Here is a 16041-nt window from a genome sequence, read left to right as displayed (position 1 = left end):
CGTAAACTTGCAAGGAACATAAAAGTGGACTGTAAAAGCTTCTACAAGTATGTAAAAAGAAAAAGATTAGTGAAGACAAATGTCGGTCCCTTACAGTCAAAAACAGGAGAATTTATAATGGGGAACAAGGAAATGGCAGGGCAATTAAACAAATACTTTGGTTCTGTCTTCACGGAAGAGGACACAAATAACTTCCCAGAAATGCGAGGGAACCAAGGGACTAGTGAGAAGGAGGAATTAAAGGAAATTAGTATTAGTAAAAAATAGTGCTGGAGAAATTAATGGGACTGAAAGCTGATAAATCCCCAGGACCTGATAATCTGCATCCCAGAATACTAAAAGAGGTAGCCATGGAAATAGTGGATGCACTATTAGTTGTCATCTTCCAAAATTCTATAGATTATGGAACAGTTCCTGCAGATTGGAGGGCGGCAAATGTAACCCCACTATTTAAAAAAGGAGGAAGAGAAAAAACAGGGAACTACAGACCGGTTAGTCTAACATCAGTAGTAGGGAAAATGCTAGAGTCTATTATAAAGGATGTGATAACAGGACACTTAGAAAATATCAACGGGATTAGACAAAGTCAACATGGATTTATGAAAGGGAAATCATGTTTGACAAACGTCCTGGAGTTTTTTGAGGATGTAACTGGTAGAATAGATAAGGGAGAACCAGTGGATGTGGTTTATTTGGATTTTCAGAAAGCCTTTGATAAAGTTCCACATAAGAGGTTAGTGTGCAAAATTAAAGCACATGGGATTGGGGGAACATACTGGCATGGATTGAAAATTATTTAACAGACAGGAAACAGAGAGTAGGAATAAATGGGTCTTTTTCGGGGTGGCAGGCAGTGACTAGTGGGGTACCGCAGGGATCAGTGCTTGGGCCCCAGCTATTCACAATATATATCAATGATTTGGATGAGGGAACCAAATGTAATATTTCCAAGTTTGCTGATGACACAAAACTAGGTGGGATCGTGAGTTGTGAGGAGGATGCAAAGAGGTTTCAAGGCGATTTAGACAAGTTGAGTGAGTGGGCAAATACATGGCAGATGCAGTATAATGTGGATAAATGTGAAGTTATCCACTTTGGAAGGAAAAACAGAAAGGCAGAGTATTATTTAAATGGTGATAGATTGGGAAATGTTGATATAAAAAAGGACCTGGGTGGCCTTGTACACCAGTCACTGAAAGCAAACATGCAGGTGCATCAAGCAGTTAGGAAGGCGAATGGTATATTGGCCTTCATTGCGAGAGGATTTGAGTACAGGAGCAAGGATGTCTTACTGCAGTTATACAGGGCCTTGGTGAGACCCACACCTGGAGTATTGTGTGCAGTTTTGGTCTCCTTACCTAAGAAAGGATATACTTGCCATAGAGGGAGTGCAGTGAAGGTTCACCAGACTGATTCCTGGGATGGCAGGACTGTCGTATGAGGAGAGATTGGGTCGACTAGGCCTGTATTCACTCGAGTTTAGAAGAATGAGAGGGGATCTCATTGAAACATATAAAATTCTGACAGGGCTAGACAGACTGGATGCAGGGAGGATGTTTCCCCTGGCTGGGGGGTCCAGAACGAGGGGTCACAGTCTCAGGATACGGGGTAGGACATTTAGGACTGAGATGAGGAGAAATTTCTTCACTCAGAGGGTGGTGAACCTGTGGAATTCTCTACCACAGAAGACTATGGAGGCCAAGTCACTGAATATATTTAAGAAGGAGCTGGATAGATTTCTAGACACAAAAGGCATCAAGGTGTATGGGGAGAGAGCGGGAATATGGCATTGAGTTAGAGGATCAGCAATGATCATATTGAATGACGGAGCAGGCTCGAAGGGCCGAATGGCCTCCTCCTGCTTCTATTTTCTATGTTTCTATATTTCTATTGCCGGGGGCTGTACTGAGGGTTGTACCGGTGGAGCCGGTGTTACCGGGCGGTCCTCAGGGTTGTACCAGTGGAGCCGGTGTTACCGGGCGGTCCTCAGGGTTGTACCGGTGGAGCCGGTGTTACCGGGCGGTCCTGAGGGTTGTACCGGGGTGGAGCCGGTGTTACCGGGCGGTCCTCAGGGTTGTACCGGTGGAGCCGGTGTTACCGGGCGGTCCTCAGGGTTGTACCGGTGGAGCCGGTGTTACCGGGCGGTCCTCAGGGTTGTACCGGTGGAGCCGGTGTTACCGGGCGGTCCTCAGGGTTGTACCGGTGGAGCCGGTGTTACCGGGCGGTCCTGAGGGTTGTACCGGGGTGGAGCCGGTGTTACCGGGCGGTCCTCAGGGTTGTACCGGGGTGGAGCCGGTGTTACCGGGCGGTCCTCAGGGTTGTACCAGTGGAGCCGGTGTTACCGGGCGGTCCTCAGGGTTGTACCGGTGGAGCCGGTGTTACCGGGCGGTCCTGAGGGTTGTACCGGGGTGGAGCCGGTGTTACCGGGCGGTCCTCAGGGTTGTACCGGTGGAGCCGGTGTTACCGGGCGGTCCTCAGGGTTGTACCGGTGGAGCCGGTGTTACCGGGCGGTCCTCAGGGTTGTACCGGTGGAGCCGGTGTTACCGGGCGGTCCTCAGGGTTGTACCGGTGGAGCCGGTGTTACCGGGCGGTCCTCAGGGTTGTACCGGTGGAGCCGGTGTTACCGGGCGGTCCTGAGGGTTGCCGGGCAGCGCCGGGCGGTCCTGCCCACTTGCCCAATGAGGACCCCCGATCTGCTCAGAGGCATTACCTCATCGACCGCTGTTGTCAGGGCTCTGACCAATAAAAACCCGAGTTCTTCCTCCTTCTGCCAATAGGACCTTAGACTGAAAAGGGGCGGAGTTCTCGGACGTCCTTTGTTAATTATTGGCTGATTCCGCTGACAATCAAACCTGTCCTTTTTTCTATTGGCTATTCATAACATCAATCAAAAAAAAATAGACCATAGCGATTGGCCAGTTATCCTCCGGATTGATTGGCCAGTGTCCCTGTCAATCACAAGCGATTCCGCACGCTATTGGGTCGTTCTGTCCGGTCGCCGGGAGGCGGCTGTGTGAGTGGCCCGAGGGCCCGTCACTCACCGCCTGTGGGCGGTGCCCGGCCCCGCCCCGCCCCTCGCCCCGCTCTGCCCACAATGGCGGCCGGCGGCTCCGGCTGGAGACGGTGAGGCGATGGACGCCGGCTGGACTCGCTCAGTCGGGCCGCGGGCAGAGTCCCAGCGGGGCCCGGGCCTCCTCCCAAATCACAACCTGACGACGGCCAACAGGTCCTCGGGCCCCCGGGCAGCTCCGCACTCCCAGCAGGTAAGGCGGGGGAAGCGGGGTGCGGGCCCGGCCCATTTAGTGTTGAACAACATTTAATGAGGGGCCGCTGTGAATTAATGTTGTACAACATTTAATTACAAATCAGCATCCTCGCTTTAACAATGGGACTAAATTAATGTTGTACAACATTTAATAATAATCAGCATCTTCGCTTTAACAATGGGATTAAATGTTGTACAACATTTAATTACAAATCAGCATCCTCGCTTTAAGAATGGGATTAAATGTTGTACAACATTTAATGACAAATCAGCATCCTCGCTTTAAGAATGGGACTAAATTAATGTTGTACAACATTTAATAAATCTGCATCCTCGCTTTAAGAATGGGACTAAATGTACAACATTTAATAATAAATCAGCATTGTTGCTTTAAGAATGGGACTAAATTAATGTTGTACAACATTTAGTCAGGAACCAGCATTCTCGCTTTAAGCAGGGTGGGGGGGGGGAGGAAAGAGACAACTGTGAATTAATGTTGTACAACATTTAACCATACACCAACATCCTTGCTTTAAGTGAATCTCTTACCAAGGAAAGGGTCACTCACGGGTTTAGATGTCGGTGCTCTGCGGAGCAGGGTCTGGAGTCTCTCGAAGCCGGGATTTGTTGAATCAGCGATGGGGAGGGAGAATTCATCGAAAGGTTCAAAAATCATGTGGAAACTGAGCCACACAGACCAAAAGGATTACACACACTAGGGCTGTATTCCCCGGAATTTAGAAGATTAAGGGGTGATTTGATTGAAGTTTTCTAGATATTAAGGGGAACTGACAGGGTAGATAGAGAGAAACTGTTTCTGCTGGATGGGGAGTCTAGGACTAGGGGCATAGCCTAAAAATTAGAGCCAGGACTTTCAGGAATGAAGTTAGGAAACACTTCTACACGGAAAGGGTGGTAGAAGTTCAGAACTCTTCCGCAAATGGCAGCTGATGCCAGCTCAGTTAGCTTTAAATCAGAGATTGGTAGATTTTTGTTAACCAAGTTAAGGGACATGGGGCTAAGGTCACAGATCAGCCATGATCTCATTGAATGGCGGTACAGGCTCGAGGGGCTGAATGGCCTCCTCCTGTTCCGATGTTCCTATAAAAGGTGTCACGTTTGAAGTTAGCTGAGATTTAGCAAGTCTTTCGGGGGTTCAATGAGCCTCACCATCCCTCGGCGCTGGAAGTAGGAATCAATCAGAGAGCCTGTACCTGATCTAGAAAAAGACAGACTTGCATTTACATAGCACCTTTCACGGCCTCAGGACGTCCCAAAACGCTTTACAGCCAATGAAGTACTTTTGAAGTGCAGTCTCTGTTATAATGTGGGAAACGCAGCAGCCAATTTGTGCACAGCAAGATCCCACAACCAGCAATGAGAGGTATGACCAGATAATCTGTTTTATTGATGTTGGTTGAGGGATAAATATTGGCCGGGACACTGGGGAGAACTCCCCTGCTCTTCTTCGAAATAATGGCCATGGGATCTTTTACATCCACCTGAGGGGGCAGACGGGGCCTGGGTTTAACGATTCATCTGAAATCCGACAGTGCGCCCCCCCCCCCTCGGCCCCGCCCCCCGCGGGCGCCCCCCCTCGGCCCCGCCCCCGCGGGCGCCCCCCTCGGCCCCGCCCCCGCGGGCGCCCCCCCTCGGCCCCGCCCCCGCGGGCGCCCCCCCTCGGCCCCGCCCCCGCGGGCGCCCCCCCTCGGCCCCGCCCCCGCGGGCGCCCCCCCTCGGCCCCGCCCCCGCGGGCGCCCCCCCTCGGCCCCGCGGGCGCCCCCCCTCGGCCCCGCCCCCCCTCGGCCCCGCCCCCGCGGGCGCCCCCCCCTCGGCCCCGCCCCCACGGGCGCCCCCCCTCGGCCCCGCCCCCGCGGGCGCCCCCCCTCGGCCCCGCCCCCGCGGGCGCCCCCCCTCGGCCCCGCCCCCGCGGGCGCCCCCCCTTCGGCCCCGCCCCCGGGAATGTCAGCCTGGATTCTGATCTCAAGGCTCTGGAGTGGGATTGAACCAAAGACCTTCAGACTTGGAGATGAGCAGCAGCACCCGGGAGAGTGGGGGTCTGGACCCAGTGTACTCGGGCTCTGTTCTGTCGGTCACTCCCTGTTGTGTGTGTCCCCCCCCCCCGGGCCAGTGTTAAGGGACCGGGGTGGTTCAGCCAGTGACCGCTCTCTCTCTCTCTCTCTCTCTCTGATTACAGGCCAGGGAGTTGTGTCCTGGGATCAATAACCAGCGGTACTGGTGTGAGACGGGTCACTGCTGCGGTGAGACGGGCTGCTGCACCTACTATTACGAGCTGTGGTGTAAGTAATGGGGGGGGAGGGGGAGCGGGGGAGGAGGGAGGGAGGGAGGGACCTGTGGCTGGGCGGCGGCCTTCGTGTGAGAGATGAGGGGAACTCAAACCCACCCACTCAATTAATGGCCTCGAATTGCTGCCAATATACCAGTGACTGACGTAACCAGTACTTCAGGCTCGGGTTTCATCAGAGTACCGCGGTGCGGGGGGGGGGGGGAGACACGGCCGCGGGGGGAGGGGGGAGGGGAGGATGGTTTCCATCTGCTGACTCACATTCTGCCTTCTCCCCTCGCAGGGTTCTGGCTCCTCTGGACTATTCTCCTCCTCTTCAGCTGCTGTTGTGTGTATCGCCATCGCCGGGCCAAGCTCCGCATTCAGCAGCAACAACGGCAGCGGGAGATTAACCTCATCGCCTACCATGGGGCCTGCAATTACCCCCCCTCACCCCTCGATCGCGGTGAGTGCTCTCCCTCCGACCCCCCCTCGATCACAGTGAGTGCTCGCCCTCCGACCCCCCTCGCCCCTCGATCACAGTGAGTGCTCGCCCTCCGACCCCCCTCGCCCCTCGATCGCGGGGAGTGCTCGCCCTCCGACCCCCCTCGCCCCTCGATCGCGGGGAGTGCTCGCCCTCCGACCCCCCTCGCCCCTCGATCGCGGGGAGTGCTCGCCCCCCGACCCCCCTCGATCGCGGGGAGTGCTCGCCCCCCGACCCCCCTCGATCGCGGGGAGTGCTCGCCCCCCGACCCCCCTCGATCGCGGGGAGTGCTCGCCCCCCGACCCCCCTCGATCGCGGGGAGTGCTCGCCCCCCGATCCCCCTCGATCGTGGGGAGTGCTCGCCCCTCGACCCCCCTCGATCGCGGGGAGTGCTCGCCCCCCCGACCCCCCTCGATCGCGGGGAGTGCTTGCCCCCCGACCCCCCTCGATCGCGGGGAGTGCTCGCCCCCCGACCCCCCTCGATCGCGGGGAGTGCTCGCCCCCCGACCCCCCTCGATCGCGGGGAGTGCTCGCCCCCCGACCCCCCTCGATCGCGGGGAGTGCTCGCCCCCCGACCCCCCTCGATCGCGGGGAGTGCTCGCCCCCCGACCCCCCTCGATCGCGGGGAGTGCTCGCCCCCCGACCCCCCTCGATCGCGGGGAGTGCTCGCCCCCCGACCCCCCTCGATCGCGGGGAGTGCTCGCCCCCCGACCCCCCTCGATCGCGGGGAGTGCTCGCCCCCCGACCCCCCTCGATCGCGGGGAGTGCTCGCCCCCCGACCCCCCTCGATCGCGGGGAGTGCTCGCCCCCCGACCCCCCTCGATCGCGGGGAGTGCTCGCCCCCCGACCCCCCTCGATCGCGGGGATTGCTCGCCCCCCGACCCCCCTCGATCGCGGGGAGTGCTCGCCCCCCGACCCCCCTCGATCGCGGGGAGTGCTCGCCCCCCGACCCCCCTTTAATTGAACACAATACTCCAGCTGGAGCCTAACCAGTTGTTTGAAAAGGTTTAAGATAACTTCCTTGCTTGTTTACTCTCTGCCTCTATTTATAAAGTCCAGGATCCCATTTGCTTTTTTAACAGCCTTCTCAACTTGTCCTGCCACCTTCAAAGACTTGTGTATGTACAGCAGGGTAGTTTGAGAATTTGAATTCAATTCTGGAAATAAAAATTTAGTGTCAGTTAAAGTGATCGTGAAGCTGTCGGATTGTCATTAAAACCCATCTGGTTCACTAATGTCCTTTAGGGAAGGAAACCTGCCGTCCTTACCCGGTCTGGGCCTACATGTGACTGGACCCACATCGAGGCGGTTGACTCTTTACCGCGCTCTGAAGTGGTCTAGCAAGAGAGTCAGTTGTATCAAACTGCTACAGCACTTCAAGAAGGCGGCTCTTCATCACCTTCAGGGCGACCAGGGATGGGCAATAAATGCTGGTCTTGCCAGCGACACCCCGATAATGAAGAAAATATTGATATGGACTTGGTGTACAGGGAATAATTTCAAAATTTGCGGAAGACACGAAACTCAAATGTAGTAAACAATGTGGAGGATTGTAACAGGCTTCAGGAGGACACAGACTGGTGAAATGGGCAGACACGTGCGGGATGAAATTTAACACAGAGAAGTGTGAAGTGATGTATTTTGGTAGGAAGAATGAGGAGAGGCAATATATTTTTTTTTATTCGTTCACGGGATGTGGGTGTCGCTGGCGAGGTCGGCATTTATTGCCCATCCCTAATTGCCCTCGAGAAGGTGGTGGTGAGCCGCCTTCTTGAACCGCTGCAGTCCGTGTGGTGACGGTTCTCCCACAGTGCTGTTAGGAAGGGAGTTCCAGGATTTTGACCCAGCGACAATGAAGGAACGGCGATATATTTCCAAGTCGGGATGGTGTGTGACTTGGAGGGGAACGTGCAGGTGGTGTTGTTCCCATGCGCCTGCTGCTCTTGTCCTTCTAGGTGGTAGAGGTTGCGGGTTTGGGAGGTGCTGTCGAAGAAGCCTTGGCGAGTTGCTGCAGTGCATCCTGTGAATGGTACACACTGCAGCCACAGTGCGCCGGTGGTGAAGGGAGTGAATGTTTAGGGTGGTGGATGGGGTGCCAATCAAGCGGGCTGCTTTATCTTGGATGGTGTCGAGCTTCTTGAGTGTTGTTGGAGCTGCACTCATCCAGGCAAGTGGAGAGTATTCCATCACACTCCTGACTTGTGCCTTGTAGACGGTGGAAAGGCTTTGGGGAGTCAGGAGGTGAGTCACTCGCCGCAGAATACCCAGCCTCTGACCTGCTCTCGTAGCCACAGTATTTATATGGCTGGTCCAGTTAAGTTTCTGGTCAATGGTGACCCCCAGGATGTTGATGGTGGGGGATTCGGTGATGGTAATGCCGTTGAATGTCAAGGGGAGGTGGTTAGACTCTCTCTTGTTGGAGATGGTCATTGCCTGGCACTTATCTGGCGCGAATGTTACTTGCCACTTATGAGCCCAAGCTTGGATGTTGTCCAGGTCTTGCTGCATGCGGGCTCGGACTGCTTCATTATCTGAGGGGTTGCGAATGGAACTGAACACTGTGCAATCATCAGCGAACATCTCCATTTCTGACCTTATGATGGAGGGAAGGTCATTGATGAAGCAGCTGAAGATGGTTGGGCCTAGGACACTGCCCTGAGGAACTCCTGCAGCAATGCCCTGGGGCTGAGATGATTGGCCTCCAACAACCACTACCATCTTCCTTTGTGCTAGGTATGACTCCAGCCACTGGAGAGTTTTCCCCCTGATTCCCATTGACTTCAATTTTACTAGGGCTCCTTGGTGCCACACTCGGTCAAATGCTGCTTTGATGTCAAGGGCAGTCACTCTCACCTCACCTCTGGAATTCAGCTCTTTTGTCCATGTTTGGACCAAGGCTGTAATCAGGTCTGGAGACGAGTGGTCCTGGCGGAACCCAAACTGAGCATCGGTGAGCAGGTTATTGGTGAGTAAGTGCCGCTTGATAGCACTGTCGACGACACCTTCCATCACTTTGCTGATGATTGAGAGTAGACTGATGGGGCGGTAATTGGCCGGATTGGATTTGTCCTGCTTTTTGTGGACAGGACATACCTGGGCAATTTTCCACATTGTCGGGTAGATGCTAGTGTTGTAGCTGTACTGGAACAGTTTGGCTGGAGGCGCAGCTAGTTCTGGAGCACAAGTCTTCAGCACTACAGCTGGGATGTTGTCAGGGCCCATAGCCTTTGCTGTATCCAGTGCACTCAGCCGTTTCTTGATATCACGTGGAGTGAATCGAATTGGCTGAAGACTGGCTTCCGTGATGGTGGGGATATCGGGAGGAGGCTGAGATGGATCAAATATAAACTAAATGGTACAAATTTAAAGGGAGAGCAGGAAGAGAGAGACCTGGGGGTGTACATACACAAATCATTGAAGATGGCAGGCGAAGTTGAGAAGTTAAAAAGCATATGGGATCCTGGGCTTTATTAATAGAGGCATAGAGTACAAAAGCAGGGAAATTATAGTAAATCTTTATAAAACACTGGTTAAGCCCCAGCTGGAGTATTGTTCAATTCTGGGCACCACACTTTAGGAAGGATGTCATGGCCTTAGAGTAAATCTCTTCCACATATTCTCTAACGGTACCAGGGATGAGGGACTTCAGTTATGTGGAGAGACTGGAGAAGCTGGGATTGTTCTCCTTGGAACAGAGAAGGTTAAGGGGAGATTTGATAGAGGTGTTCAAAATCATGAACAGTTTTGATAGAGTAAATAAGGAGAACCTGTTTCCAGTGGCGAAAGGGTCGGTAACCAGAGGACACAGATTTAAGGTGATTGGTAAAAGAACCAGAGGGGAGATGGGGAAACATTTTTTTACTCAGTGAGTTGTTCTGATCTGGAATGCACTGCCTGAAAGGGCGGTGGAAGCAGATTCAATAATAACTTTCAAAAGGGAATTGGATAAATACTTGAAGGGAAAAAATTTACAGGGCTGTGGGACTAATTGGATCGTCCTTTCAAAGAGCCGGCACAGGCACGATGGGCTGAATGGCCTCCTCCTGTGCTGTATTATTTGGTGATCATTGATTAATTTAAGGGCTATCACTGATTAAGTTAAGAACTGTATTTAATGCTTAAACGGTGCCCATCTCACACAGTTTTGAATCTCTCCTCAGGACTCCTGGCTTCCTTCAAGCTTCCTGCGTATGAGGAGGTGACTGCCCATCCCAGCACCCCTCCCCCGCCCTACAGCTCTCTCCAGCGCCAGGCGATCGGTGGTGAACTGAGCCCATCGCCCAGCTCCGATCACTGCACCAGCTGCTCCTGTGGGTCCATCTCTCCCAGCGGCACCTCCTACTCTGCACAAGTCACCGACACTAGTGACCCCGCGACCCCCAGCGATGGCGACCCAGGACCCCCACAGTCTGGAGGTGCGAGTCTCTCCGGCTCTGAGAGCAACGCCCTCTCGGGGAGCGTGGCCAAAGATGTCGCCGCCGCCCCCACCACCGTGTCCCGGCACGCTGTCTTCTCCTCCGACGTGGACCTCTTTGAGGGGTCCTGCCAGCAGTGGGAGGAGGTCGAGGAAGAGGAGGAGGAGGAGGAGGAGGAGGAGGGCGGCGGCGAGGAGGAGGAGGAGGAGGAGGAGGGCGAGGAGCCGCACTCCCGACACCGGCGTCTCACCGGGGACTCGGGGATCGAGGTCTGCCGCTGCCAGGTTGACGGAGACGACAGCGAGGAGGACTGCGGTGAGGAGAGCGGCCACTTCCTCCACGACAGTGCGGGCTGTGCAGGAAGGCTGCGGGAACCCCTTCCCCAGCCTGCCGATCCTGCCAGTCTCTGCCCCCGGCGGGTTGCCATGGAGACCCCGGCTCCGATGTTTCCTGTGTGAGGACGAGCGGAAGAATACGGAAAGCCGGCGACATGTTTAAAGGAGCAGAACCGGGTCCCTGGGTGTGAGGGGGGTCGTCGCGAAACCTCTCACTGCCCTCCATCGGGGACGGGATAGGTCGAGATCGTGGTGCAGGAGGACTGGGAATATTACTCCATATTGGAACTGCTTATAACCCACAGCGATCGCGAATGCTCGACACCATTTCCCCAACGGTAATGGTCAAATGCTGGCTGAAGACCCCACCCGCTCCCCCAGTCGCCCGCCTGTGAGGGGCCCGCTCCCCCAATCGCCCGCCAGTGAGGGGCCCGCTCCCCCAATCGCCCGCCAGTGAGGGGCCCGCTCCCCCAATCGCCCGCCAGTGAGGGGCCCGCTCCCCCAATCGCCCGCCAGTGAGGGGCCCGCTCCCCCAATCGCCCGCCAGTGAGGGGCCCGCTCCCCCAATCGCCCGCCAGTAAGGGGCCCTCTCCCCCAATCGCCCGCCAGTGAGGGGCCCACTCCCCCAGTCGCCCGCCTGTGAGGGGCCCGCTCCCCCAGTCGCCCGCCTGTGAGGGGCCCACTCCCCCAATCGCCCGCCAGTGAGGGGCCCACTCCCCCAATCGCCCGCCTGTGAGGGGCCCACTCCCCCAATCGCCCGCCAGTGAGGGGCCCACTCCCCCAATCGCCCGCCTGTGAGGGGCCCGCTCCCCCAATCGCCCGCCTGTGAGGGGCCCGCTCCCCCAATCGCCCGCCTGTGAGGGGCCCGCTCCCCCAATCGCCCGCCAGTGAGGGGCCCACTCCCCCAATCGCCCGCCAGTGAGGGGCCCGCTCCCCCAATCGCCCGCCAGTGAGGGGCCCGCTCCCCCAATCGCCCGCCTGTGTTTGGGGTATGAACCCTGAAGTTGTCTTGCTGCCAGGAGCTGACCCTCCCCTTGCTGCGTGTGATTGAATGCCCAGTCCCACGTTCACACAGCACTGTTAACGTGGGCTTACGCTGACCTCTCTCACCTTTCCTGCTGCTGTGACCCAGATTGTTCCTCGGGCTGGCTGCTCTTGGCCAGCACTCTGACAGTGTCCGAGATTTAACTGTGGGGAACTTGTGTTATTCAGCAGAGTTTACGTTGTGTGTGTGTTGGTGGGAGAAGAGGGTAAAACCTTTCATCCTTGTTGGATTAATCTCCATACAGTCTGGAAACTCAGATCATGAAGTCAGTGATTATTGAACAGGGACGTCTGAGGCTTGTTGGAGATGCTGAAGAAAAGAGCTGTTAATGACTGAATGTACTGGGACTGCTGGAGTGAGATGACTCTCCGCGGATTGGGCAACAGGCTTCTCTGCTCAGGTCCAAGGAGCCCGGCGGTGGGCTCGGCGGGGGGGGGGGGGAAGACCCCCCCCACCCCCACCCAGGGGCTCGGGGGCAGAGACCCCGCACCCTACCCGTGGGCTCGGAAGCAGAAACCACCTCCCGGGGCTCGAGGGAGACTTCTCACCCCCACCCCAGGGGCTCGGGCACTACAGACCCCCCCTCTAATCAGGTGCTCAGAATTTGTTCAGGGGCAGAGGACCCCACCCCCCAGGACTTGGAGATCTCTCTTTCTGCCCCCCCCCAAAACCTCGGGCTTCAATATAATTCAGCACCAATGAATTCTGGTGGAGAGGAGGATGAGAATGTTACTGCTCCAGTTAACACCATCCTGTGCGAATAATTCACTTCCGTTTTACCTGCCCAGCTGTAAAGTCAGGGTTTGTAGCAGGAAGAAAAGGAACACTAATGAGAAGGGCTGCCTGTCTTTGTATCTGAATCGGGTGTGTGCTTTGGTTCTTTAGGTGTAAAAGAGAAAATAAAATTCCGTTCCTTAGAATGATACAGCTCAGAAGGAGGCCATTCAGCCCATCGTGCCTGTGCCGTCTCTTTGAAGGAGCGATCCAATTAGTCCCACTCCTCCCGCCCTTTCCCCAGAGCCCTGCAAATTTCTCTCAAGTATTTATCCAATTCTCCTTTGAAAGTTGCTATTGATTCGGCTCTATCCACCTAGCTCTCCATCTCTCTCTCTCTCTCGTCGCCCATCACTCCGCTGAAGATTAAGAATTCCCAGAGCTTCCAGCTGGTTTCCCTCTCTCTATCCTCATTTCTCTGATGCCCTGTTTGTGATCGCCCCTCAGGGCAACGAGGGATGGGCAATAACTGCAGTCTTGCCCGGGTCCCAGAAAAAGACAGACTTGTGTTTATAAAGTACTTTTCATGATCTCAGGACGTCCCAAAGTGCTTTACAGCCAATGAAGTGCAGACACTGTTGTAATGTAGGAAACGCGGCAGCAAATTTGAACCCAGCAAGGCCGCACAAACAGCAATGTGATAATGACCAGATCATCTGTTTTAGTGATATTGGTTGAGGGATAAATATTGGGCACTGGGAAGAACTCTCCTGTTCTTTGAACTAGTGCAATGGGATCTTTTACATCATGTGGAGATGCCGGTGATGGACTGGGGTTGACAAATGTAAGGAATCTTACAACACCAGGTTATAGTCCAACAATTTTATTTTAAAATCACAAGCTTTCGGAGATTATCCCCTTCGTCAGATGAATGAGTGAAAAGGTTCTCAAATCGCATATCTTATACTATGTTGGGACAGCATCACACCAATCAAAAGGTGTCGTTGTTATTCAAACAGGCCAGTCACGGAGAACAGCACGTCCCAGTACACTGGATATACATTGTGTCAATTACACAGACAGGCAGAAAGAAACCCAAAATGGCAGAGAGAGAGAGAGAATATTAAAAAACATAACTTTTTTTTCCCCCTTTGGTTTTAATATTCTCTCTCTCTCTGTGGGCGTCGCTGGTGAGGCCGGCATTTATTGCCCATCCCTAATTGCCCTTGAGAAGGTGGTGGTGAGCCGCCTTCTTGAACCGCTGCAGTCCGTGTGGTGAAGGTTCTCCCACAGTGCTGTTAGGGAGGGAGTTCCAGGATTTTGACTCAGCGACGATAAAGGAACAGCGATATATTTCCAAGTTGGGATTGAAAGTGATTGGCAGAAGAACCAAAGGTGACATGAGGAAAATCTTTTTTATGCAGTGAATAATTATGATCCGGAATGCGCTGCCTGAAAGGGTGGTGGAAGCAGATTCAATAGTGGCTTTCAAAAGGGAATTGGATAAATACTTGAAGGGAAAAAATTTGCTGGGCTATGGGGAAAGAGCGGGGCAATGGGATTAACTGCATTGATCTTACAAAGAGCTGGCAGGGGCTCGATGGGCCGAATGACGACCTCCTGTGCTGTAACCATTCTATGGTTCTAAGTAATGGAGAGGATTGATGAGGGTCGTGCGGTTGATGTGAGGCATATAATAAAGTAGCACATAATACTTACAAACATAGGAACAGTGATAGACAGGAAAAGACTTGCTGATCCATCCAGCCTGTCCCACACACTGGTGATCCTTGTGTATCACAATATATACACTCCCCATCCCACACCATGCAAACTCCAGGGAAGAGACAAAAAAAAACCAAATTTAAAAACTCAGGCCAATTTGGAGGAAAAAAATCTGGGAAATTCCTCTGACTCCTTTGGCGATCGAAACTAGTCCAGGAGATCACACTGGCCCCGATAATTTCATACATTACCTACCTTTTGTACGAGGTGATCTCCGCCCAAGCCAGAAACAGGTCCAGCTCTCGTTTGAAGGAATTCAGTGAATCGTCGCCCACCGCACGAGCCGGCAGCCTGTTCCAGAGGCCCACTATTCTCTAACCTCGATCTGGCCTTAAACAACTTAAAATTGTGACTCCCCTGGGTCCTCCCTAATGTATTTAATTGGAACAAACTGTCAACTGGAACACAATCTATTCCTTTCATCATCTTATAAACCTCAATCAGATCACCCTATAGTCTACGCTTCTCTAAAGTGTAGCGTCCCAGCTCTTTTAGCCTATCTTGACAACTAAGATGCTTTAAGCTGGGAATTAGTCTCGTGGCCCTCCTCTTCACCCTTTCCAATTCCTCAATATCACCCACCATATGAGGAGACCAAAACTGGACACAGTATTCCAAATGAGGCCTGACCAAGGTCTTGTACAAGGACAAAATAGTGTGGTTTGTCTTATAGTCAATTGTCCTTAGAAAGGATCCTAAGAAAGGATATACTTGCCATAGAGGGAGTGCAGCGAAGGTTCACCAGACTGATTCCTGGGATGGCAGGACTGTCGTATGAGGAGAGATTGGGTCGACTCGGCCTGTGTTCACTCGAGTTTAGAAGAATGAGAGGGGATCTCATTGAAACATATAAAATTCTGACAGGGCTAGACAGACTGGATGTTTCCCCTGGCTGGGGGCCCAGAACGAGGGGTCACAGTCTCAAGATATGGGGTAGGACATTTAGGACTGAGCTAAGGAGAAATTTATTCACTCAGAGGGTGGTGAACCTGTGGAATTCTCTACCACAGAAGGCTGTGGAGGCCAAGTCACTGAATATATTTAAGAAGGAGCTGGATAGATTTCTAGACACAAAAGAGTATGGGGAGAACGGGAATATGGTATTGAGATAGAGGATCAGCCATGATCATATTGAATGGCGGAGCAGGCTCGAAGGGCCGAATGGCCTACTCCTATTTTCTGTGTTTCTATGTCCTATAAATGCACCCCAACACCCTATTTGTTTTAGCTTTCGCTTCACGGCATTGCTCATGAACCTTTAGAGATCTATGGACTGGAACGCCCAGATCTCTCTCCACCTGCTTCAGTGCTTTTCCCTGAAGGGTGTATATGTTGAGCATTTGTCCCGCTCACTTGCATAACACTGCATTTCTCCAAATTAAACATAATTTGCCAGTCCCAACATATCAAGATCTGCCTGAAGCAATCGAGCATCATCTACAGTCCTGACAATCGCACAGATCTCCCTCAAATTTGCAGATCGTGCCCCCCAACACCTACATCTAGATCATTAATAAAATTAGTAAAGAGCAATGGTCCCAACACCGATCTCAATGGGACACCACTGGTGACTGGTCTCTAAGCAGATCCAACTCCATCTATAACAACTATCTGCCTTAGGCCTTCCAGCCAGTTCTCAATCCAGCTCAATATATTACCAATGTAAGGAGTCTTACAACACCAGGTTATAGTCCAACAGCTTTATTTGAAAATC

General features: G+C 53.6%; 1 protein-coding gene across 1 annotated transcript; it reads left to right on the top strand.

Annotated features, from left to right (window-relative positions):
• The first annotated feature begins 3064 nt into the window (after positions 1 to 3064).
• Positions 3065 to 12748, top strand: LOC137314482 (WW domain-binding protein 1-like). Its single transcript, XM_067979809.1, has 4 exons — positions 3065 to 3263; positions 5463 to 5565; positions 5854 to 6015; positions 10194 to 12748. Exons 1-4 carry the CDS (start codon positions 3132 to 3134, stop codon positions 10904 to 10906), a joined length of 1110 nt encoding a protein of 369 aa, XP_067835910.1. The 5' UTR covers positions 3065 to 3131; the 3' UTR covers positions 10907 to 12748.
• Positions 12749 to 16041: the final 3293 nt, after the last annotated feature.

This window comes from Heptranchias perlo, unplaced genomic scaffold, assembly GCF_035084215.1.
Source record: "Heptranchias perlo isolate sHepPer1 unplaced genomic scaffold, sHepPer1.hap1 HAP1_SCAFFOLD_512, whole genome shotgun sequence".
NCBI lineage: Eukaryota > Metazoa > Chordata > Chondrichthyes > Hexanchiformes > Hexanchidae > Heptranchias > Heptranchias perlo.
The sequence above is the reverse complement of the archived record's forward strand: the minus strand, read 5'-3'. Positions and strand labels throughout refer to the sequence as shown.